This window comes from Chamaea fasciata, unplaced genomic scaffold (genome assembly GCF_029207755.1).
Source record: "Chamaea fasciata isolate MVZ Bird 193981 ecotype frontalis unplaced genomic scaffold, bChaFas1.0.hap1 SCAF_1219, whole genome shotgun sequence".
Lineage (NCBI taxonomy): Eukaryota > Metazoa > Chordata > Aves > Passeriformes > Sylviidae > Chamaea > Chamaea fasciata.
The window spans coordinates 1,486-25,081 of NW_027095304.1; the positions used below are offsets into that span (position 1 = coordinate 1,486).

The 23,596-nt window shown below is 63.4% G+C and overlaps 1 protein-coding gene across 1 annotated transcript; it reads right to left on the reverse strand.

The window, feature by feature from the left end:
• Nucleotides 1-709: 709 nt before the first annotated feature.
• Nucleotides 710-23,125, reverse strand: LOC136284647 (proline-rich protein 12-like). Its single transcript, XM_066175006.1, has 10 exons — nucleotides 22,958-23,125; nucleotides 19,440-19,552; nucleotides 17,220-17,381; nucleotides 13,877-16,083; nucleotides 12,641-13,830; nucleotides 8,717-9,282; nucleotides 5,898-6,049; nucleotides 4,819-4,935; nucleotides 2,854-2,984; nucleotides 710-1,111 (listed from the first exon to the last, which is right to left on the reverse strand). The coding sequence occupies exons 1-10, from the start codon at nucleotides 23,041-23,043 to the stop codon at nucleotides 754-756; spliced, it is 5,082 nt and encodes a 1,693-aa protein (XP_066031103.1). The 5' UTR covers nucleotides 23,044-23,125; the 3' UTR covers nucleotides 710-753.
• Between the last annotated feature and the right edge of the window lie 471 nt (nucleotides 23,126-23,596).

Here is a 23,596-nt window from a genome sequence, read left to right on the forward strand (position 1 = left end):
AATTGTCTCCCCACATCCCGGAATCCCCTCCCCACATCCCGGAATCCCCACATCCCGGAATCCCCACATCCCGGAATTCTCTCCCCACATCCCGGAATTCTCTCCCCATATCCCAGAATTCTCTCCCCACATCCCGGAATTCTCTCCCCACATCCCGGAATCCCCTCCCCACATCCCGGAATCCCCTCCCCACATCCCGGAATTCTCTCCCCACATCCCGGAATTGTCTCCCCACATCCCGGAATCCCCTCCCCACATCCCGGAATCCCCACATCCCGGAATCCCCTCCCCACATCCCGGAATCCCCTCCCCACATCCCGGAATTCTCTCCCCACATCCCGGAATCCCCTCCCCACATCCCGGAATTCTCTCCCCACATCCCGGAATCCCCACATCCCGGAATTCTCTCCCCACATCCCGGAATCCCCTCCCCACATCCCGGAATTCTCTCCCCACATCCCAGAATTCTCTCCCCACATCCCGGAATCCCCTCCCCACATCCCGGAATTCTCTCCCCACATCCCGGAATTCTCTCCCCACATCCCGGAATTCTCTCCCCACATCCCGGAATTGTCTCCCCACATCCCGGAATCCCCTCCCCACATCCCGGAATTGTCTCCCCACATCCCGGAATCCCCTCCCCACATCCCAGAATCCCCTCCCCACATCCCGGAATTCTCTCCCCACATCCCGGAATCCCCTCCCCACATCCCGGAATCCCCCCGCGCCCCTCTCCCGCGCCGGCGCTGCCCCTCACCCTCCTCGCTCTGGGCGTCGGGGCTGGACTCGGACTCCGACGTCGTCGCCGCCTCCTTGAGCCACTTTTTCCTTTTCTTGGGGGGCGGCTCGGCCTTCACCTTGGGGGGTTTGGGTTTGGATTTGGGGGGGCCGGGGGGGGCCCGGGGGGGCCCCGCGGCCGGCGCGGGGGGGGGGAGGGGCGGGGGGCTCGTTCCTGGGCGGTTTCTCGGCTTTCGGCGGGTTCTTCTCGGCCTTGGGGGGTTTCTCGGCCTTCGGCGGGTTCTTCTCGCCTCGGGGCGTCCTCTCGGGGGGTTCGGGGTTTTTGGGGGGCGGAGGGGCCTTGGGGGCGCTGGGCTTGGGGTGGTTTTGTCTCCTGCGGGGAGGGGCGGGGAGAGAAAAAAAAGGGGGCGGGGTCACGGAGGGCGTGGCCACGTGTGTCCCCAGGTGTGTCCCCAAGTGCCCTCAGGTGTGTGCACAGGTGAGCCCAGGTGAGTCCAGGTGTCCCCAGGTGAGTCCAGGGGTCCCCAAGTGCCCTCAGGTGTGTGCACAGGTGAGCCCAGGTGAGTCCAGGTGTCCCCAAGTGCCCTCAGGTGTGTGCACAGGTGAGCCCAGGTGAGTCCAGGTGTCCCCAAGTGCCCTCAGGTGTGTGCACAGGTGAGCCCAGGTGTGTCCAGGTGTCCCCAAGTGCCTCAGGTGCGTCCGGGTGTGTGCACAGGTGAGTCCAGGTGTGTGTCCAGGTGTCCCCAAGTGCCCTCAGGTGTGTGCACAGGTGAGCCCAGGTGAGTCCAGGTGTCCCCAAGTGCCTCAGGTGTGTGCACAGGTGAGCCCAGGTGAGTCCAGGTGTCCCCAAGTGCCTCAGGTGTGTCTGGGTGTGTGCACAGATGAGCCCAGGTGTGTCCAGGTGTCCCCAAGTGCCTCAGGTGTGTCCGGGTGTGTGCACAGGTGAGCCCAGGTGTGTGTCCAGGTGTCCCCAAGGGCCTCAGGTGTGTGCACAGGTGAGCCCAGGTGTGTCCAGGTGTCCCCAAGGGCCTCAGGTGTGTGCACAGGTGAGCCCAGGTGTGTCCAGGTGTCCGCAAGTGCCCTCAGGTGTGTGCACAGGTGAGCCCAGGTGAGTCCAGGTGTCCCCAAGTGCCCTCAGGTGTGTGCACAGGTGAGCCCAGGTGTGTGTCCAGGTGTCCCCAAGTGCCCTCAGGTGTGTCCAGGTGTGTGCACAGGTGTGCCCAGGTGAGTCCAGGTGTCCCCAAGGGCCTCAGGTGTGTCCGGGTGTGTGCACAGGTGAGCCCAGGTGAGCCCAGGTGTCCCCAAGTGCCTCAGGTGTGTGCACAGGTGAGCCCAGGTGTGTCCAGGTGTCCCCAAGTGCCCTCAGGTGTGTGCACAGGTGAGCCCAGGTGTGTCCAGGTGTCCCCAAGTGCCTCAGGTGTGTCTGGGTGTGTGCACAGGTGAGCCCAGGTGTGTGTCCAGGTGTCCCCAAGTGCCTCAGGTGTGTGCACAGGTGAGCCCAGGTGTGTGTCCAGGTGTCCCCAAGTGCCCTCAGGTGTGTGCACAGGTGAGCCCAGGTGAGTCCAGGTGTCCCCAAGTGCCCTCAGGTGTGTGCACAGGTGAGCCCAGGTGAGTCCAGGTGTCCCCAAGTGCCCTCAGGTGTGTGCACAGGTGAGCCCAGGTGAGTCCAGGTGTCCCCAAGTGCCCTCAGGTGTGTGCACAGGTGAGCCCAGGTGAGTCCAGGTGTCCCCAAGTGCCCTCAGGTGTGTGCACAAGTGAGCCCAGGTGAGCCCAGGTGTCCCCAAGTGCCTCAGGTGTGTCCGGGTGTCTCCTCAGGTGATTCCAGGTATGTTCCCACGTGTCCCCAGGCGTCCCCAAGTGTCTCCAGCTGTGCCCAGGTGTCCCCAGGTGTCCTCAGGTGTGCCCAGGTGTGCATCCAGGTGAACCCCAAGTGCCTCAGGTGTCCCCAAATGCTCCCAGGTGTGTCCCAGGTGTGTCCCAGGTGTCCCCAGGTGTGTCCCAGGTGTCCCCAGGTGTGTCCCAGGTGTCCCCAGGTGTCCCCAGGTGTCCCCAGGTGTGTCCCAGGTGTGTCCCAGGTGTCCCCAGGTGTGTCCCAGGTGTCCCCAGGTGTGTCACCTGAGGGCCAGGGGGCGGTGCCAGGGTTTCCTAGAGCACACCCTCACGTAATCCTTCTTGTTGACGTTCTCCAGGAACTTCACGTAGAGCCGCTGGTAGCGGTGCTTGGCGTCGCCAAAATAGCCCAGGTACTGCGGGGGGAGGGGCCAAAAACGGGGGGTCAGGGGCACCCCAAAATCCCCGAACCACGCCCCAAATCCCCCCAAGCCACGCCCCCAAATCCCCCCCAAACCTCGCCCCAAAATCTCCCAAAATCCCTGCAAACCACGCCCCCAAAACCCCCAAACCACGCCCCCGAAATCCCTCCAAACCACGCCCCCAAAATCCCTCCAAACCACGCCCCCAAAATCCCCGAACCACGCCCTCAAATCCCCCCAAACCACGCCCCCAAATCCCCTCCAAATCCCCCCAAACCTCGCCCCAAAATCTCCCAAAATCCCTCCAAACCACGCCCCCAAAATCCCCCAAACCACGCCCCCAAATCCCCCCAAACCACGCCCCCAAATCCCCCAGGTACTGTAGGGGGGGGCCAAAAACGGGGGGTCAGGGGCACCCCAAAAACCCTCCGAGCCCCAAACTCCACCCAAACTCCACCCCAAAACCATCCCGGACACGCCCAGGTCCCGCCAGGTTTCGGTGCCTGGCGTCCCCAAAACACGCCGGTATTTTTGGGGTCCCCCCCGCGGGGTTTGCGGGGTGCCCCCGGTACTTTTTGGGGCCCCCCCGGGTGTTTTTGGGGGGGTTTCCTGGGTCCCTGACGTGTCGCGGGGGGGTTTTGGGGGGTTGTTTTGGGTTGGTTTTGGGTGCTTTGGGGTGTTTCTTGGTGTTTTGGGCTGTTTTTTGGTGTTTTGGGTTGGTTTGGGGTTGTTTTGGGTTGGTTTTGGGTGCTTTGGGGTGTTTCTTGGTGTTTTGGGCTGTTTTTTGGTGTTTCGGGTTGTTTTTTGGGGTGTTTTGGGTTGGTTTGGGGGTGTTTTGGGTTGGTTTTGGGTGCTCTGGACTGTTTTTTGGTGTTTTGGGTTGTTTTGGGGTTGTTTTGGGTTGGTTTTGGGTGCTTTGGGGGGCTTTTGGTGTTTCGGGTTGTTTTTTCGGGTGTTTTGGGTTGGTTTTGGGTGCTCTGGACTGTTTTTTGGTGTTTTGGGTGCTTTGGGGAGCTTTTGGTGTTTCGGGTTGTTTTTTGGGGTGTTTTGGGTTGGTTTGGGTTGGTTTTGGGTGCTTCGGGGTGTTTTTTGGTGTTTTCGGTTGGTTTAGGGTGTTTTTGGGTGCTTTGGGGTGTTTTCGGATGTTTTTGGGTGTTTTGGGGTGTTTTTGGGCGCTTTGGGGTGTTTCGCAGTGTTTTGGATTGGTTTTGGGTGCTTTGGGGTGTTTTCGGTTGTTTTTTGGCGCTTTGGGGCTGTTTTGGGTTGTTTTGGGCTGTTTTGGGTGCTTTGGGGTATTTTACAGTGATTTGGGTTGTTTTGGGGTGTTTTGGGCTCTTTTGGGCTTTTTTGGGGTGGTTTTGGGTGCTTTGGGGTGTTTTGGGGGTGGTTTTGGGGTGGTTTTGGCTGTTCTGTGTTGTTTTGGGGCCGTTTCAGGGGGCTTTTGGCTATTTCACGGTGTTTCGGGCTGTTTTGGGGCTGTTTTGGGCTGTTTTCAGCCTGTTTTGGAGCTGTTTTGAGGTGTTTCAGGCTGTTTTAGGGCTGTTTTAGGGCTGTTTTGGGGTATTTGGGGCTGTTTTGGGGTGTTTCGGGGCTGTTTTGGGCTGTTTCAGGCTGTTTTGGGGTATTTGGGGCTGTTTTGGGGTGTTTCAGGCTGGTTTCGGGCTGTTTCGGGCTGTTTTCGGGCTGTTTTGGGGCTGTTTTTGGGGTGTTTCAGGCTGTTTTGGGGTATTTGGGGCTGTTTTTGGGGTGTTTCAGGCTGTTTTGGGGTGTTTCAGGCTGTTTCGGGGCTGTTTCAGGCCGTTTGGGGCCGCCTTCGGGGCGCACTCACGTTGCTGGTGGCGCAGAACTGCCGCTGCCCGTCCTTGATCTCGGGGGTGAATTTCTGCAGCAGCGCCTTCTGCACCCGCCAGATGGGCGGCGGCTCCCGGCCCGTCTGCAGCGCCAGCTGGGGGGAATTCGGGGCGTCAGCACCCCCGAAAACGCCCCCCCAAAAACCCCAGACCCACCCCGAGCCACAGGAACCCCCAAACCCCACAGAAATCCCCCCAAACCCCCCCAAAATCCCCCCAAAAAGGGGCTCAGCCCCATCTGCAGCGCCAGCTGGGGGGAATTCGGGGGCTCGGGGGGGGCTGAACCCCAAAAACTGCCCCCAAGCCCCCCCAGCTTCACCCAGAGCCACAGGAGTGTGTCCCAGTCCCTCCCCCCTTGAATCCCAGTGCCCCCAGTGCCCTCCCAGGGCCCCCCAGTGCCACGTCCTGACTCCCAGTGTCCCTTCACTCCCTCCCAGTGCCCACCAGTTCATCCCAGTGACTCCCAGTGATTCCCAGTGCCCCCCAGTGCCACGTCCTGACTCCCAGTGTCCCTTCACTCCCTCCCAGTGCCCACCAGTTCATCCCAGTGACTCCCAGTGATTCCCAGTGCCCCCCAGTGCCACGTCCTGACTCCCAGTGTCCCTTCACTCCCTCCCAGTGCCCACCAGTTCATCCCAGTGACTCCCAGTGATTCCCAGTGCCCCCCAGTGCCACGTCCTGACTCCCAGTGTCCCTTCACTCCCTCCCAGTGCCCACCAGTTCATCCCAGTGACTCCCAGTGACTCCCAGTGCCCCCCAGTGCCACGTCCTGACTCCCAGTGTCCCTTCACTCCCTCCCAGTGCCCACCAGTTCATCCCAGTGACTCCCAGTGATTCCCAGTGCCCCCCAGTGCCACGTCCTGACTCCCAGTGTCCCTTCACTCCCTCCCAGTGCCCACCAGTTCATCCCAGTGACTCCCAGTGCCCCCCAGTGCCACGTCCTGACTCCCAGTGTCCCTTCACTCCCTCCCAGTGCCCACCAGTTCATCCCAGTGACTCCCAGTCCCTCCCAGTGACTCCCAGTCCATCCCAGTGCCCCCCAGTCCCCCCATCTCACCCTGAGGGCGGGGATGTCCTCCACCCTGACCACGAACTCGTCCCTCTCCCTGAAGATGCCCTCTCCCAGTCCATCCCAGTGACTCCCAGTGCCCCCCAGTCGCTCCCAGTGCCCCCCAGTCCATCCCAGTGCCCCCCAGTCGATCCCAGTCCCTCCCAGTCTCACCCTGAGGGCGGGGATGTCCTCCACCCTGACCACGAACTCGTCCCTCTCCCTGAAGATGCCCTCTCCCAGTCCCTCCCAGTGACTCCCAGTCCATCCCAGTGACTCCCAGTGCCCCCCAGTCCCTCCCAGTCCATCCCAGTCCCTCCCAGTCTCACCCTGAGGGCGGGGATGTCCTCCACCCTGACCACGAACTCGTCCCTCTCCCTGAAGATGCCCTCTCCCAGTGACTCCCAGTGCCCCCCAGTCCCTCCCAGTGACTCCCAGTCCATCCCAGTCCCTCCCAGTCTCACCCTGAGGGCGGGGATGTCCTCCACCCTGACCACGAACTCGTCCCTCTCCCTGAAGATGCCCTCTCCCAGTGACTCCCAGTGACTCCCAGTCCCTCCCAGTGACTCCCAGTGCCCCCCAGTCCCTCCCAGTGACTCCCAGTCGATCCCAGTCCCTCCCAGTCTCACCCTGAGGGCGGGGATGTCCTCCACCCTGACCACGAACTCGTCCCTCTCCCTGAAGATGCCCTCTCCCAGTGACTCCCAGTGACTCCCAGTGACTCCCAGTCCCTCCCAGTGCCCCCCAGTCCCCCCCAGTCCCTCCCAGTCCATCCCAGTCCCTCCCAGTCTCACCCTGAGGGCGGGGATGTCCTCCACCCTGACCACGAACTCGTCCCTCTCCCTGAAGATGCCCTCTCCCCCGCTCTCCTCCTCGTCGCTGGTGTCCCCGCACACGGCCGCCGTGCCCTGTTTCTGGGCCAGGTGCAGGGCCCGGGCGTCGGGGGGCTCGGGGGGCTCCGGGGACCCCCCCGGGGGGCTGGGGGTCCCCCCCCGGGCCGCCCCGGCCGCTGGGGGGGGCGGGGGGCTGCCCGGGCTGGCGGCCGGGCCGGGGGGGTCGGGCTGGGGGGGTTCGGGGGGCGCCGGGGGAGGGCTCGGGGGGGGTTCCTCCGCTGGGGGGGCGGCTGCGGAGAGGGGGGGGGAAAAAAAATAATGGGGGTTAGGGGGCGCTGAGGGTCCTGGAAGGTCCCGAGAACCCCCGGCAGGTCCTGGGAGGTCCCTGTGAAATCCCGGAAGGTCTCGAGAATCCCCGGCAGGTCCTGGAAGGTCCCTACATATCCTTAGAAGGTCTCTGTGCACCCCCGGCAGGTCCTGGCAGATCCCTACATGTCCTTGGAAGGTCTCTGTGCACCCCCGGCAGGTCCTGGAAGATCCCTATAAACCCCCGGCAGATCCTGGAAGGTCCCTACATGTCCTTGGAAGGTCTCTGTGCACCCCTGGCAGGTCCTGGAAGGTCCCTGTGAAATCCCGGAAGGTCTCTGTGCACCCCCGGCAGGTCCTGGAAGATCCCTATAAACCCCTGGCAGGTCCTGGAAGGTCCCGGTGAAATCCCGGAAGGTCGCTTTAAACTCCTGGCAGGTCCTGGAGGGTCCCTATGTGTCCCTGGAAGGTCTCTGTGCACCCCTGGCAGGTCCTGGAAGGTCCCTACATGTCCTTAGAAGGTCTCTGTGCACCCCTGGCAGGTCCTGGAAGGTCCCTGTGAAGTCCTGGAAGGTCACTTTAAACTCCCGGCAGGTCCTGGAAGGTCCCTACATATCCTTAGAAGGTCTCTGTGCATCCCTGGCAGGTCCTGGAAGGTCCCTGTGAAGTCCTGGAAGGTCACTTTAAACTCCCGGCAGGTCCTGGAAGGTCCCTACATATCCTTAGAAGGTCTCTGTGCACCCCTGGCAGGTCCTGGAAGGTCCCCATGGGACCCTGGAAGGTCTCTATGAACCCCTGAGAGATCCTGGAAGGTCCCTAAAAACCCCTGGAAGGTCTCTGTGCACCCCTGGCAGGTCCTGGAAGGTCCCCATGGGACCCTGGAAGGTCTCTATGAACCCCTGAGAGGTCCTGGCAGGTTCCTATGAAGCCCTGAAAAGTCACTTTAAACCTCTGGCAGGTCCTGGAAGGTCCCTGTGAAATCCTGGAAGGTCTCTGTGGGTGCGGGAAGGTCTCTGTGCACTCCTGGCAGGTCCTGGAAGGTCCCCATGGGACCCTGGAAGGTCTCTATGAACCCCTGAGAGGTCCTGGCAGGTTCCTATGAAGTCCTGAAAAGTCACTTTAAACCCCTGGCAGGTCCTGGAAGGTCCCTACATGTCCTTGGAAGGTCTCTGTGCACCCCTGGCAGGTCCTGGAAGGTCCCTACAAACCCCTGCAAGATCCCTATGACCCCTGGCAGCTCCTGTCAGCTCACTGTGGGGCGTGGGGGGCTCCCTGCGCTTGGGGGGCTCGTCCAGGGCGGAGATGGCCGAGCTGATGCTCGTCTGGCAGGTCCTGGAAGGTCCCTGCTGACCCCTGTAAGGTCCCTATGACCCCCTGGCAGGTCCTGTCAGCCGTGCACCCGTCTCACCGTGGGGCTCGGGGGGCTCCCTGCGCTCGGGGGGCTCGTCCAGGGCGGAGATGGCCGAGCTGATGCTCTTCTGCAGGTCCTGGAAGGTCCCTATAAAACTCTGGCAGGTCCTGGAAGGTCCCTACTGACCCCTGACAGCTCCCTGTGAGCTCCTGACAGGTCTCTACGAACCCCTGGAAGGTTCCTGTGTGCCCCTGGAAGGTCTCTGTGGGTCCTGGAAGGTCCCTACCAACCCCTGTAAGGTCCCTATGACCCCCTGGCAGGTCCTGTCAGCCGTGTACCCGTCTCACCGTGGGGCTCGGGGGGCTCCCTGCGCTCGGGGGGCTCGTCCAGGGCGGAGATGGCCGAGCTGATGCTCTTCTGCAGGTCCTGGTTCTTGCTGACCGAGTCCTCCTCGTCGGAGGAGAAGGACGGCAGCGTCTCCAGGTTCCTCTTGAGCTCCTCGTCCAGGCGCTTGCAGGGCGACGGGCACGCCATCACCAGCCCCTCGCCGTCGGCCGCTCCCTCCAGCGCCGCCCCCAGCACGGCCGGGGGGAAGCCGGGGGGCGCCCCGGGGGGTTTGGGGGGTTTGGAGGGGCTGGGCGGCAGCGGCTGGCGTTTGCCGGCCTTGAGGAAGTCCAGGAAGGAGGCCATGAAGCCCGACTTCATCTCGGGCTGCTTCTCCTCGGCCTCGCGCAGCCGCTGCTTCAGGCGCGCCTGCGGCGCCTCGGCCGCCGGCTCCGGGAGGCCCGGCAGGCCCGGGAAGGGCGCCGGGGGCGGCAGCGCGCCGGGGGCGGCCGAGGGCGCGGGGGGGGGCGCCGGCCGGGGGCGGGGGGCCGGGGTCGGCCTTGGACACGGCCAGCTTGATCTGGGGGAGAGAGAGAGACACTGGGGTTACTGGTTTGTACTGGGAACGGCTGAATCCCCCATGAACCCCCCCTGGAGACGGCCAGCTTGACCTAGGGACAGAAACTGGGGTTACTGGTTTGTACTGGGAACACCCAAACCCCCCCTTTGGAGACGGCCAGCTTGATCTGGGGGAGAGAGAGAGACACTGGGGTTACTGGTTTGTACTGGGAACGGCTGAATCCCCCATGAACCCCTCTGGACACGGCCAGCTTGACCTAGGGACAGAAACTGGGGTTACTGGTTTGTACTGGGAACACCCAAACCCCCCCTTTGGAGACGGCCAGCTTGATCTGGGGGAGAGAGAGAGAGAGACACTGGGGTTACTGGTTTGTACTGGGAACGGCTGAATCCCCCATGAACCCCCCCTGGAGACGGCCAGCTTGACCTAGGGACAGAAACTGGGGTTACTGGTTTGTACTGGGAACGGCTGAATCCCCCATGAACCCCCCCTGGACACAGCCAGCTTGATCTGGGGGAGAGAGAGAGACACTGGGGTTACTGGTTTGTACTGGGAACGGCTGAATCCCCCATGAACCCCCCCTGGACACGGCCAGCTTGATCTGGGGGAGAGAGAGAGAGAGACACTGGGGTTACTGGTTTGTACTGGGAACGGCTGAATCCCCCATGAACCCCCCTGGAGACGGCCAGCTTGACCTAGGGACAGAAACTGGGGTTACTGGTTTGTACTGGGAACACCCAAACCCCCCCTTTGGAGACGGCCAGCTTGATCTGGGGGAGAGAGAGACACTGGGGTTACTGGTTTGTACTGGGAACGGCTGAATCCCCCATGAACCCCCCCTGGACACAGCCAGCTTGATCTGGGGGAGAGAGAGAGACACTGGGGTTACTGGTTTGTACTGGGAACGGCTGAATCCCCCATGAACCCCCCCTGGACACGGCCAGCTTGATCTGGGGGAGAGAGAGAGAGAGACACTGGGGTTACTGGTTTGTACTGGGAACGGCTGAATCCCCCATGAACCCCCCCTGGAGACGGCCAGCTTGACCTAGGGACAGAAACTGGGGTTACTGGTTTGTACCGGGAACACCCAAACCCCCCCTTTGGAGACGGCCAGCTTGATCTGGGGGAGAGAGAGACACTGGGGTTACTGGTTTGTACTGGGAACACCCAAACCCCCCCTTTGGAGACGGCCAGCTTGATCTGGGGGAGACAGAGAGACACTGGGGCTGCTGGTTTGTACTGGGAACACATTGACCCATCCATGGATGCTCCATGAACCCCCCAGGCACAGCCAGTTTGATCTGGGGAGAGAGACTGGGGTTACTGGTCCATACTGGGAGCCCCAGTTTGATCTGGGGGGGGTCACTGGTTTATACTGGGAGCCCCAGTTTGATCGGGGGGGTCACTGGTTTATACTGGGAGCCCCAGTTTGATCTGGGGGGGGTCACTGGTTTATACTGGGAGCCCCAGTTTGATCTGGGGGGGTCACTGGTTTATACTGGGAGCCCCAGTCTGATCGGGGGGGGTGTCACTGGTTTATACTGGGAGCCCCAGTTTGATCTGGGGGGGGGTCACTGGTTTATACTGGGAGCCCCAGTTTGATCGGGGGGGTCACTGGTTTATACTGGGAGCCCCAGTTTGATCGGGGGGTCAGGACCAGTATCAACGCCCAGTTTTGGGTCATTTTGGGCCAGTTCGGAGCCCAGCAAACCCCTCAAACCCCCAAACTCCTCCCCTCGACGGCCTCCAGGTCGTTAATAACCCAATTAATAACCGCTAATAACCATTAATGACCATTAATGCCCAATTCGGGGTCGATTTGAGAGCGTTCGGGGCCCAGCGAGACCCTCAAATCCCCTCCAACCCCTTTTCCTCACCACCTTCACCTCCAAACCCTCCCACAATCTCCAAACTCCTCCCCTCGACAGCCTCCGGGTCATTAATAACCCAATTAATAACCATTAATAGCCCATTAATGCTCAATTTCGGATCATTTTAGGACCCTTTGGAGCCCGGCAAACCCTTCAAAACCCTTTTCTCTCGCCACCCGCACCTCCAACCCCTCGCAAAACTCAAACTCCTCCCCTCGACAGCCTCCGGGTCATTAATAACCCAATTAATAACCAGTAATAACCCAAATTTCGGGTCATTTCAGGACCGTTTGGAACCCCCCAAACTCCTCACTTCGACAAGCTCCAGATCATTAATAACCCAATCAATAACCATTAATTATCCATTAGTGGCCAAATTTCGGGTCATTTTAGGACAATTTGGAGCCCCTCAAACTCCGCTCCTTGACAACCTCCAGATCATTAATAACCCAATTAATAACCCAATTAATAACCCAATTAATAACCCAATTAAAAACCCCATTAATAACCATTAATAACCCAAATTTAGCGTCATTTCAGGACCATTTGGAGCCCCTCAAACTCCGCTCCTTGACAACCTCCAGATCATTAATAACCCAATTAATAATCCAATTAATAACCCAAATCAATAACCCAAATTTCGGGTCACTTTAGGACCATTTGGAGCCCCTCAAACTCCTCACCTTGACATGCTCCAGATCATTAATAACCAAATTATTAACCACTAATAACGCGTCAACGCGCGACTTCAGGTCATTTTGGCATCCTTTGGAGCCCAGCAAACCCCTCAAACCCCCCAAACCCGTCCCCTCGACAGCCTTCCGGTCATTAATAACCGCTAATAACCCATTAATAACCCGATTTCGGGTCATTCTGGCATCCTTTGGAGCCCAGCAAACCCCCCTCGACAGCCTTCCGGTCATTATTAACCGCTAATAGCCCATTAATAACCCGATTTCGGGTCACTTTGGCATCCTTTGGAGCCCAGCAAACCCCTCCAAACCCCTCAAACCCTTCCCCTCGACAGCCTGCAGGCCATTAATAACCGCTAATAACCCATTAATAACCCGATTTCGGGTCATTTTGGCATCCTTTGGAGCCCAGCAAACCCCCCTCGACAGCCTCCAGGCCATTAATAACCGCTAATAACCCATTAATAACCCGATTTCGGGTCATTTTGGCATCCTTTGGAGCCCAGCAAACCCCTCCAAACCCCTCAAACCCTTCCCCTCGACAGCCTGCAGGTCATTAATAACCGCTAATAACCCATTAATAACCCGATTTCGGGTCATTTTGGCATCCTTTGGAGCCCAGCAAACCCCCCTCGACAGCCTCCAGGCCATTAATAACCGCTAATAACCCATTAATAACCCGATTTCGGGTCATTTTGGCATCCTTTGGAGCCCAGCAAACCCCTCCAAACCCCTCAAACCCTTCCCCTCGACAGCCTTCCGGTCATTAATAACCGCTAATAACCCATTAATCACCCGATTTCGGGCCGTTCGGAGCCCCCCGGCCGTCTCACCTTGAGCGGCTTGAGCGGCTCCACGCCTTCCCCGTCCTCCGGCCCCTTCCTGCCCCGGCCCCGGCCCCTGCCCCGCGGCCTCTTGGCGCCGTCGGGGAAGGCGGGCGGCTCCAGGGGCCGGATCCTGGGTCTGCCCCGCGGCCGCGGCGGCCCTTCCCGCTTGGGCTTGGTGGGCTTGCGGCCGCGCTTCTTGGGCGCGGGGTGCGCGCCGGGGTGCGGGCAGAAGTCGATGTCGCCCATGGGCGTGAGCGGCGGGCGGCGGCAGCTGGAGATGAGGTCGGGCAGCAGGTCCGGGAGGCGCCGCGAGTTCAGGCGGATGTCGGCGGGCACGTCGGCCTTGTCCTCGTCGTCCTCGAACTCGTACTCCTGCGCGTAGGTTTTTTTGGGGGGAGGGAAGGGGTCCCGCTTGCGCAGCAGGTGGAAGGAGGAGGTTTTCAGCAGCTTCTTGGGTTTGGAGGAGCAGAAGAGCGGCGTGCTGAGCGGAGGGGGCGGTTTGGGGCCGCCCTCGCCCGTGCTCTGGATCAGCCCCAGCGGCTCGGCGTTCACCGTGGAGGGCAGCTCGTGTTTGGGGGGCTCCAGCGCTCCCAGCTGGGGCGGCTCCCCGCCGCCGGGTCCTCCGTCCTGCGGGCAGAACGACGGGTAGCTCTGCCCCATGTCGTACGGAGGGGGCGGCTTCAGCCCCTCGGCGCCCCGAGCCTCCAGGCCGGCGGCGGCGGCGGCGGCGTTGCCGTCCTCCTCCTCCTCCTCCTCGCTGGGCTTGGGGAAGTCCTCGGGCGGCGGGCCGAACATGTCCTCCATGCCGGGGAAGAAGCCGCGGTCCTCGTCCTGCAGCAGCGCGTCCGGGAAGCAGATGGAGGTGAGCGGCACGAAGCGCCCTTTGCCCCCCGCCGGGCTGCCCCCTTCCGAAAACTGGTCCTTGGCCTCGGGGGGCACGGCCGGGACGCCGCCCTCGGGGTCCAGCAGGTGTCCGGGCGGGCCCTGCACCCCCGCGCTCTGGCCCAGGTGCGGCTCCAGCCCCAGGGGGGGCTCCAGGAAATCCTGGATCTCCTGGGGAGGGGGCAGCACCTCCATGGAATCCGGCGGCAGCGGCGGCGGCGCCTGCGGGTCCAGCCCTTGCGAGCGCACCTGGTGCAGGTGAGCCTCCAGCAGCAGCTGCGGCGACGGCGCGGCCGGAGGGGCCGGCGGGGCCGAGGGGGGCCGCGGGCGGCGGCGGCGGAGGCGGCGGCGGCGGCGGCGGCATCCGCTGCTGCTCCAGCAGGTGAACGTCCAGCGGGGCCCTGCCCTTGGGCCGCGGGTGCAGCTGGCTCTGCGTGTGCGTGAGCACCGAGGGCAGCAGCGAGCCCCCCAGCTCCGGCGGAGGCTCCAGCAGCAGGTTGTGGGGCTCCAGCGGCGGCCCCTCGCCCACCAGCCGCCCGTGCTCGGGCGTCTTGGGCAGGTACGAGTGCGGCGGCGGCGGCGGCGGCGGCGGCTGCCCCAGCTCCTTGCCGCCGGGCAGGTGCTGCTCGGGCGGCTTCTTCAGCTCGTACGAGTCCAGCGCGGACGGCGGCTGGTGGCCGTAGTGAACCACCGAGGTGGCCGCCAGCCCCTCGCCGCCGCCGCCCGCCCCTCCGCCGCCGGCCCCCCGGAATTCCTTCCCTCGCTCCGGCTTCTTCTTCTCCTTGAGCAGCGCCAGCTCCAGCGGCGCCTCCAGGTTGGAGTTGGGGCGGATGACGCTCTGCAGCTGGTAGCGCTCCTCCTTGCCCAGCGCTCCGCCGTAGCCGCCCATGGCTTTGGGGCGCTCCTCGCAGCCCCCCAGCCCCTCCCGGGGCGGGCTGGGCGCCTGCAGCAGGTGCTGGATCAGGAAATCCTCATCCTCGCTGCGCTCGGCCGCCAGCAGCTGCTCCGCGTCGCCCTTGGCGGCTTTGCCGAAGCTCGGCGGCGCTCCGGGAGCGGGCGGCGGCTGCCGCTCCAGACCTCCGGGACCTCCGCCGTAACCCTGCGGGGTCATAAAGGACGGCGACAACACGGAGCCCAGGTACTTCTGGGACTGCCCGGGGGACTGGCCGCTCTGCGGCCGGGCGGCGGGCGGCGACTGAAGCGGCCGGATGATGGGCGAGGGGCTGGAGCCGCCCAGGCCGGCGTAGGGCAGCGGCGGCCCGGGCATGGCGGGCGAGTGGCCGGTGCTGTAGGTCAGCGACGGGCTGGCCGTGGGCAGGCCCTGCGAGGGCGCGGGCGGGCCGTAGCCCCCCGGCTGCGTCCCCTCGGGCTGCACGCCGTAGGGCAGCGCCTGCAGCTGCTCGGGGGAGTAGGTGCCGCCGGCGCTGACGCAGGGCTGCAGCCCGCCCTGCGCTCCGCCCTGCGCTCCGGCCTGGTACCCGCCGCCTTTGCCGGCCATGTCCCCGCCCTGGCCTCCGCTGAAGCCCCCCGAGGGCTGCGCCGCGCCGCCGAGGCTCTGCGGAGCCCCGGGCGCGCTGTAGCCGGGCGCTGCCCCCATGGCCAGCAGGCTCTGCGGCGGCTGTCCCGGCGAGTAGGCGGGCGACTGGCTGGCGATGACGGAGCTGGGCTTGGGCGTGCTGGGCGTGTAGCTGCTCTGGCACTTGGGAGTGTTGGTGGAGCGCGGCGGCTGCCGCGACGCCGAGTAGCTCTTGGACTTGGCGCCCGCGCCGCCCGCGCCGCCGTTGCCGGCCGCGCCGCCGCCGCCGCTGTACGCCGGCGACTGGATGATGGGCCGGTAGGGCGGCTCGGGGCGAGGAGCCGGCGGCGCGCTCTTGGGCGGCTGCTGCGAGCCCTCGGAGCTGGCCGGGGACTGCTCGCCCAGCGGGCTGCACGACAGCGGCGCGCGGTGAGCCGGCACCTGCTGGTAGGAGCCGCCGCAGCTCAGGTAATGCTGCAGGCTGTGCGCCGGCGCCGGCGGCAGTTGCGGCTGGGCCCCGCCGGGTCGCTGGTAGTGCTTGATGACGCTGTCCTGTCGCGATATGGCGCGATCGCCGCCTCCCCCCGCGCCGCCGCCGGCGCCGCCGAAGACGGGAGCGTTGTAGAGCTGCGGGGGCTGCTCGGCCGGCGCGGGCAGCGGGGCGGAGAGCAGGTTGAACTGGGACGAGCTGGGAGCGGGGCGGTACGGAGGGGTCTGCGCCGGCAGAGCCGAGCCCAGCACGGCCGAGCCCAGGCGGTCGAAGCCCAGCGAGGAGGGCACGGCGGGCTGCGCCGGCTTGATGTGCAGCAGAGGGTCGTGCGGGGACAGCAGCCCGTTGGAGCCCGGGCTGAAGGCGGCCTCGGGGAGGCTCAGAGGGGACCCCACCGGGAAGCTGCGGCCCCCGAAGGACGCCGGGTGCTGGTAAGGGCCCAGAGCCGACGAGGACGGGAAGGTGCCCGAGCCGGGGAGGGCGCCCGAGATGAAGAGCTCGGCCGGAGCTGGAGTGTGCATGGCTGCCGAGGGCGGGGAAGCCGAGTCAGCAGGGGTGGGAGACGGGCAGGGGGCTGAGGGGAGCGGGGACCACCCCGGGGTGAGCGGGGACCACCCCGGGGTGAGTGGGGACCACCCCGGGGTACTGGGGACCACCCTGGGGTGAGTGGGGACCACCCTGGGGTACTGGGGACCACCCTGGGGTGAGTGGGGACCACCCTGGGGTACTGGGGACCACCCCGGGGTGAGTGGGGACCACCCTGGGGTACTGGGGACCACCCTGGGGTACGTGGGGACCACCCTGGGGTGAGTGGGGACCACCCTGGGGTACTGGGGACCACCCTGGGGTGAGTGGGGACCACTCTGGGGTATGTGGGGACCACCCTGGGGTACTGGGGACCACCCTGGGGTAAGTGGGGACCACCCCGGGGTACTGGGGACCACCCTGGGGTGAGTGGGGACCACCCTGGGGTGAGTGGGGACCACCCTGGGGTACTGGGGACCACCCTGGGGTGAGTGGGGACCACTCTGGGGTACTGGGGACCACCCCGGGGTACCTGGGGACCACCCTGGGGTACCTGGGGACCACCCTGGGGTATGTGGGGACCACCCTGGGGTGAGTGGGGACCACCCCGGGGTACTGGGGACCACCCTGGGGTACTGGGGACCACCCCGGGGTACCTGGGGACCACCCTGGGGTAAGTGGGGACCACTCTGGGGTACTGGGGACCACCCTGGGGTATGTGGGGACCACCCTGGGGTAAGTGGGGACCACTCTGGGGTACTGGGGACCACCCCGGGGTACCTGGGGACCACCCTGGGGTACTGGGGACCACCCTGGGGTAAGTGGGGACCACCCCGGGGTGAGTGGGGACCACCCTGGGGTACTGGGGACCACCCTGGGGTGAGTGGGGACCACCCTGGGGTATGTGGGGACCACCCTGGGGTGAGTGGGGACCACCCTGGGGTATGTGGGGACCACCCTGGGGTGAGTGGGGACCACCCTGGGGTATGTGGGGACCACCCTGGGGTGAGTGGGGACCACCCCGGGGTGAGTGGGGACCACCCTGGTGTACGTTGGGACCCCCCAGTGCAGCACAAACCCCCGGCAGGACAAAATTAAACACCCCCGCCCCCCCCGAAGCGCGCCCGGACGCACCGGTCTGCCAGGACGGGGTGCGGAACTGCGAGAGCAGCGAGGAGGCCGAGGGGCCGGGCTGGGGACCGCGGGACTCCAGCGCCGAGATCAGGTTCATCACCGAGGCGTCGGGGGCCGCGCCCCCCGCGTGGTGCAGCCCCGTCTCGAAGAGCCCCGACAGCCCTGCGGACAGGGGACGCCTTGGGGACACGCGGGGACACCTGGGGACACCCTGGGGACACCTTGGGGACACCTTGGGGACACCTGGGGACACCTGGGGACATCTGGGGACACGGGGACAGCTTGGGGACACCCTGGGGACACCTGGGGGACACCTGAGGGATGCCTTGGGGACACCTGGGGACACCTTGGGGACACCTTGGGGACAGCTTGGGGACACCTGGGGACATCTGGGGACACCTTGGGGACACCTGGGGACACCTTGGGGACACCTTGGGGACAGCTTGGGGACACCTGGGGACATCTGGGGACACCTTGGGGACGGCTTGGGGACACCTTGGGGACAGCTTGGGGACACCTTGGGGTTGCCTGGGGACACACGGGACACCTGGGGACACCTGGGGATAGCTTGGGGACACCTAGGGACAGCTGGGGACACCTGGGGGACACCTCAGGGATGCCTTGGGGACACCTGGGGACACCTTGGGGACACCTTGGGGACACCGTGGGTATGTGCGGACACACAGTGGTGACGCAGTGAGCAAAGGGACCCAGAGACTCCGGGGCTGTGATGACAAAGGGACACGGAGGTGGCACAAGGTCAGGACGCCACAAAGGGTTGGGGTGACACGGGGTCGGGGTGACGTGGGGACAAAAGGCTGGGGTGACACTGGGCAGGGTCAGGGTGACACGGGGTCGGGGTGACACGGGGACAAAAGGCTGGGGTGACACTGGGCAGGGTCAGGGTGACATGGGGTCGGGGTGACATGGGGACAAAAGGCTGGGGTGACACCGGGCAGTGTCAGGGTGACACGGGGACAAAAGGCTGAGGTGACACCGGGCGGGGACGTGGCGTCTGGAGTGACAGGGTGACACGGGGACATGGGGCTGTAGTGACACAGGGCTGGGCTGTCGCGGTGACACAGCGGGGACGTTTAGGGGCGAGCGGAGGGCAAGCTGGAGGTGACAAAAATGGGCGGAAAGGAAGAAGAAATGGCGGGAAACGTGAGGGGGAAAGGTGAGAAACGTGAGGGGGAAAATGGAGGGAAGCGTGAGGGGGAAAGAACAGGAAACGTGAGGAGAAAAAGGTGGAAAATGTGAGGGGAAAAGGGCGGGAAAGGTGAGGGGGAAAAGGGCGGGAAAGGTGAGGGGGAAAGGGCGGGAAAGGTGAGGGGGGAAAGGGCGGGAAAGGTGAGGGGGGAAAGGGTGGGAAAGGTGAGGGGGAAAGGGTGGGAAAGGTGAGGGGGAAAGGGCGGGAAAGGTGAGGGGGGAAAGGGCGGGAAAGGTGAGGGGGAAAGGGCGGGAAAGGTGAGGGGGAAAGGGCGGGAAAGGTGAGGGGGGAAAGGGCGGGAAAGGTGAGGGGGGAAATGGCGGGAAAGGTGAGGGGGAAAGGGCGGGAAAGGTGAGGGGGGAAAGGGCGGGAAAGGTGAGGGGGGAAATGGCGGGAAAGGTGAGGGGGAAAGGGCGGGAAAGGTGAGGCGACAAATGTCGCAGGGTGACGCGGGGTTGGGGTGTCAGAGCCACAAGGTGATGCAATGACCTGCGGTGGTGGCGTTGTGCGGTCAGGGTGACACAGCGTGACACTAGTTAACAGTAGGTGACAGTGCAGTGACAGCGGGGTGATGGTGGGTGACAGCAAGTGACAGTAGGGTGAAAATAGGGTGACAGTAGGTGACAGTGGACGGCAACGGAGTGACAGTAGGGTGACAGTCAGTGATAGTGGGTGACAACGGAGTGACATTAGATGACAGTGGGGTGACAGCCGGTGACAGTAGGTGAGAATAGGTGACAGTGGGTGACAGTGGGGTGACAATAGGGTGACAGCAGGTGATTGTGGGTGACAGCAGGTGATTGTGGGTGACAGCAGGTGACAGCGGGGTGACAGTAGTTGAGAATACGTGACAGTGGGTGACAGTAGGTGACAGTGGGGTGACAATAGGGTGACAGTAGGTGATTGTGGGTGACAGTAGGTGACAGTGGGGTGACAGTAGGGTGACAGTAGGTGATTGTGGGTAACAGTGGAGCGACAGCAGGTGACAGCGGGTGACACTGTAGCCATACCTGGGGGGTGGTGGTTGGCGGCATAGCCCTGCAGCGGGTGCGGGGCTCCGTAGGGCTGCCGGTGCAGCAGGTCGGGGTCAGGGTGTGACCCCCGCGAGCCCCCGTACACCAGGCTGGGGACAGGGGACAGCCGTGTCACACACTGTCACGTCCCCCCTCCAAAAGAAAACCCCCACCCTCACAGAGCCAGGCTGGGGACGTGGGTGTGTCACAGGTGTCACACAGCATTGTCCCAGGCTGGGGACACGGAGATGACACAGGTGTCACACACACACAGAGAGGTGTGACACACACCCATAGGTGTTACACACACAGGTGTCACACACACACAGGTGTGATACACCCACACACACAGGTGCATCTCACACACACACACACACACACACACACACACAGGTGTCTCACACACAGGTGTGTCTCAAACACATACACACACATACACACACACAGGTGTCACACACACACAGATGTCACACGCACACACAGGCGTGTCACGCACACACAGAGGTCACACACAGGTATGATACACCCACACACACGTGTGCCTCACACACAGCTGTGACACACACACACAGTGTGTCGCACACAGGTTACACACACACAGGTCACACACACACAGAGGTGTGTCTCACACACACACACAGAGGTGTCTCACACAGGTGTCACACACACACAGGTCACACACACACAGAGGTGTGTCTCACACACACACAGAGGTGTCTCACACAGGTGTCACACACACAGGTCACACACACACAGAAGTGTGTCACACACACACAGAGGTGTCTCACACAGGTGTCACACACACACAGGTCACACACACACAGAAGTGTGTCTCACACACACACACAGAGGTGTCTCACACAGGTGTCACACACACAGGTCACACACACACAGAAGTGTGTCACACACACAGAGGTGTCTCACACAGGTGTCACACACACAGGTCACACACACACACAGAGGTGTCTCACACAGGTGTCACACACAGGTCACACACACACGGAAGTGTGTCACACACACACACAGGTGTCACACACACACAGGTCACACACACACAGAGGTGTGTCTCACACACACACACAGAGGTGTCTCACACAGGTGTCACACACACACAGGTCACACACACACAGAGGTGTCTCACACAGGTGTCTCACACAGGTGTCACACACACACAGGTCACACACACACAGAGGTGTGTGTCACACACACACACAGGTGTCTCACACAGGTGTCACACACACACACACAGCTACGATACACCCACACACACAGGTATCACACACACAGGTGTGATACACCCACACACACAGGTGTGTCTCACACACACACAGGTGTCACACACACAGGAGTCTCACACATACACACACACACACAGAGGTGCGTCACACACAGGTGTCACACACACAGGTGTCATAAACACACACACAGGTGTGATACACCCACACACACAGGTGTCACACACAGGAGTCTCACACACAGGTATCTCACACACACACACACAGAGGTGCGTCACACACAGGTGTCACACACACAGGTGTGTCACACACAGGTGTCACACACACACAGGTGTCACACACACACAGGTGTCACACACACACACAGGCGTCACACACACACACACACACATGCGTCACACGCAGAGGTGTGTCACACACAGGTGTCACACACACACAGGTGTCAAACACACACACAGGCGTCACACACACAGGTGTGTCACACACAGGTGTCACAAACACACACACACACAGGCATCACACGCAGAGGTGTGTCACACACAGGTGTCTCACACACACACAGGTGTCACACACACAGGTGCGTCACACACAGGTGTCACACACACACACACACACACAGAGGCGTCACACACACAGGTGTCTCACACACACACAGGTGTCACACACACACACCTGTGTCCGGGGCACCCCAATGTCCCCTCGCTCCGGGGACCCCAAAACTCGCTCTTGGGGGCTCCCAACTCCCTCCAATTCCAGTGCAGGGGGGTCCCAGCACCCCAAATCCTGGGACACCCCAAATCCTGGGACACCCCAAATCCTGCTGGATCCAAAATCCAACACGACGGGACCCCAGCACCCCAAATCCTGCTGCCCCCAGTGCAGGGGTGTCACCCCGGGACCCCAAATCCCAGCGCTGGCATCCCCAGCACCCCAAAATTCCCGGTGCAATGGGATCCCAGCACCCCAAAATTCCCGGTGCAACGGGATCCCAGCACCCCAATACTACAGGGACACCCCAAAATTCCCGATGTAACAGGATAGCAGCATGTCAATAATCCAGGGACACCCCAAAATTCCCGGTGTTTCAGGATCCCAGCACCCCAGAACTGCCGGGACACCCCAGAATTCCCGGTGTAACCAGACCCAAGCATCCCAAATCCCAGTGCAACGGGAGAGCAGCACCCCAACACTACTGGGACAGCCCCAAATTCCTGGTGTAACGGGACCACAGCATCCCAAATTCCCGGTGTACCGGGATCCCAGCATCCCAGTAATCCAGGGGCACCCCAATTCCCGGTGTACCGGGATCCCAGCATCCCAACACTGCTGGGACACCCCCAAATTCCTGGTGTAACGGGACCACAGCATCCCAAATTCCCGGTGTACCGGGATCCCAGCATCCCAATAATCCAGGGACACCCCAAGTTCCCGGTGTACCGGGATCCCAGCACCCCAAATCCCGGTGTACCGGGATCCCAGCATCCCAATAATCCAGGGGCACCCCAATTCCCGGTGTACCGGGATCCCAGCATCCCAATAATCCAGGGACACCCCAAGTTCCCAGTGTACCGGGATCCCAGCACCCCAAATTCCCGGTGTACCGGGATCCCAGCATCCCAACACTGCTGGGACACCCCCAAATTCCTGGTGTAACGGGACCACAATATCCCAAGTTCCCGGTGTACCGGGATCCCAGCACCCCAAATTCCCGGTGTACCGGGATCCCAGCATCCCAATAATCCAGGGACACCCCGAGTTCCCGGTGTACCGGGATCCCAGCATCCCAACAATCCAGGGGCACCCCGAATTCCCGGTGTACCGGGATCCCAGCATCCCAACAATCCAGGGGCACCCCAAGTTCCCGGTGTACCGGGATCCCAGCATCCCAACAATCCAGGGACACCCCAAGTTCCCGGTGTACCGGGACCCCAGCACCCCCATTCCCGGTGTACCGGGATCCCAGCACCCCCATTCCCGGTGTACCGGGATCCCAGCATCCCAACAATCCAGGGACACCCCGAATTCCCGGTGTCCCGGGACCCCAGCACCCCCATTCCCGGTGTCCCGGGACCGCAGCCCCCCGGCACCCCCCGGACACCGCCGTTGCCAGCCCAGCGCTCCCTCAGCCCCCCGCGGAACGAGCCCCCAACCCCCCCAAGCCCCCCAAACGGCCGCGGCCCCGCCGCCCCCGCCCACCACAAGCCCGCCGAGCTCCGCGGCCGCCCCGCGGGCCCGGCACGAAGCGGAGCCCCCCTCACGGCGCTGCCCCCCCCCCCTGACCTGGCCTTGGCCGAGCGCTCGTAGCTCCAGCCGGGCCCGGCGCTGAGCGGGTCCCCGAACCCGGCGGCCGGGTAGTTCCTGTCCATGGGGGCGGCGCCCCCCGGGGCCGGGCGGGGGCGGAGGGGCCGGGGGGGCCGGGGGGCGGCCGGGGCGGGGGGCGCTCACCGAGCCGCCATGATGGAGCGGGGCCGCGCGCCGCCGCTTCCTCCCACACTGCCCCGCGCGGCGGCGGGAGCGCGGGGAGAGGGGCGGGGCGAGGGGCGGGGTCTGGGTGGGCCAATGGGGGGAGGGGGGCGTGGCGGAGGCGCGGCCGTAAAAGGGAAAAGGGGCGGGGCGAGTGGCGGGGAGAGACAATGTCCACAGGCGGGAAAGGGGCGGGGCTGAGCGCGTCCATATATGGGGACGGGGCGTGGTCAGGCTGTGGCGGGAGCCCTGAGGGGGCGTGACCAGTGGGTGTCTATAAGCTATAAATGGGCGGGGCCAAACGCATCCATATATGGGGAAAGGGGCGTGGCCGGGCAGCGGCGGGAGCCCTGAGGGAGCGTGGCCAGGCGGTGTCAATAGGCGATGAAGGGGCGGGGCCAGACGCCTCCATATATGGAAATAGGGCGTGGTCAGATCGTGGCGGGAGCCGTGAGG

Excerpts from the sequence above, each read along its gene's own strand:
- LOC136284647 (XM_066175006.1), bottom strand. The coding sequence starts at position 23,043 with ATGGACAGGAACTACCCGGCCGCCGGGTTCGGGGACCCGCTCAGCGCC. Across the intron at positions 4,936-5,897 it reads AGGACATCCCCGCCCTCAGG|CTGGCGCTGCAGACGGGCCG; the intron begins GTGAGATGGGGG and ends AATTCCCCCCAG. Across the intron at positions 2,985-4,818 it reads AGTTCTGCGCCACCAGCAAC|TACCTGGGCTATTTTGGCGA; the intron begins GTGAGTGCGCCC and ends CTCCCCCCGCAG.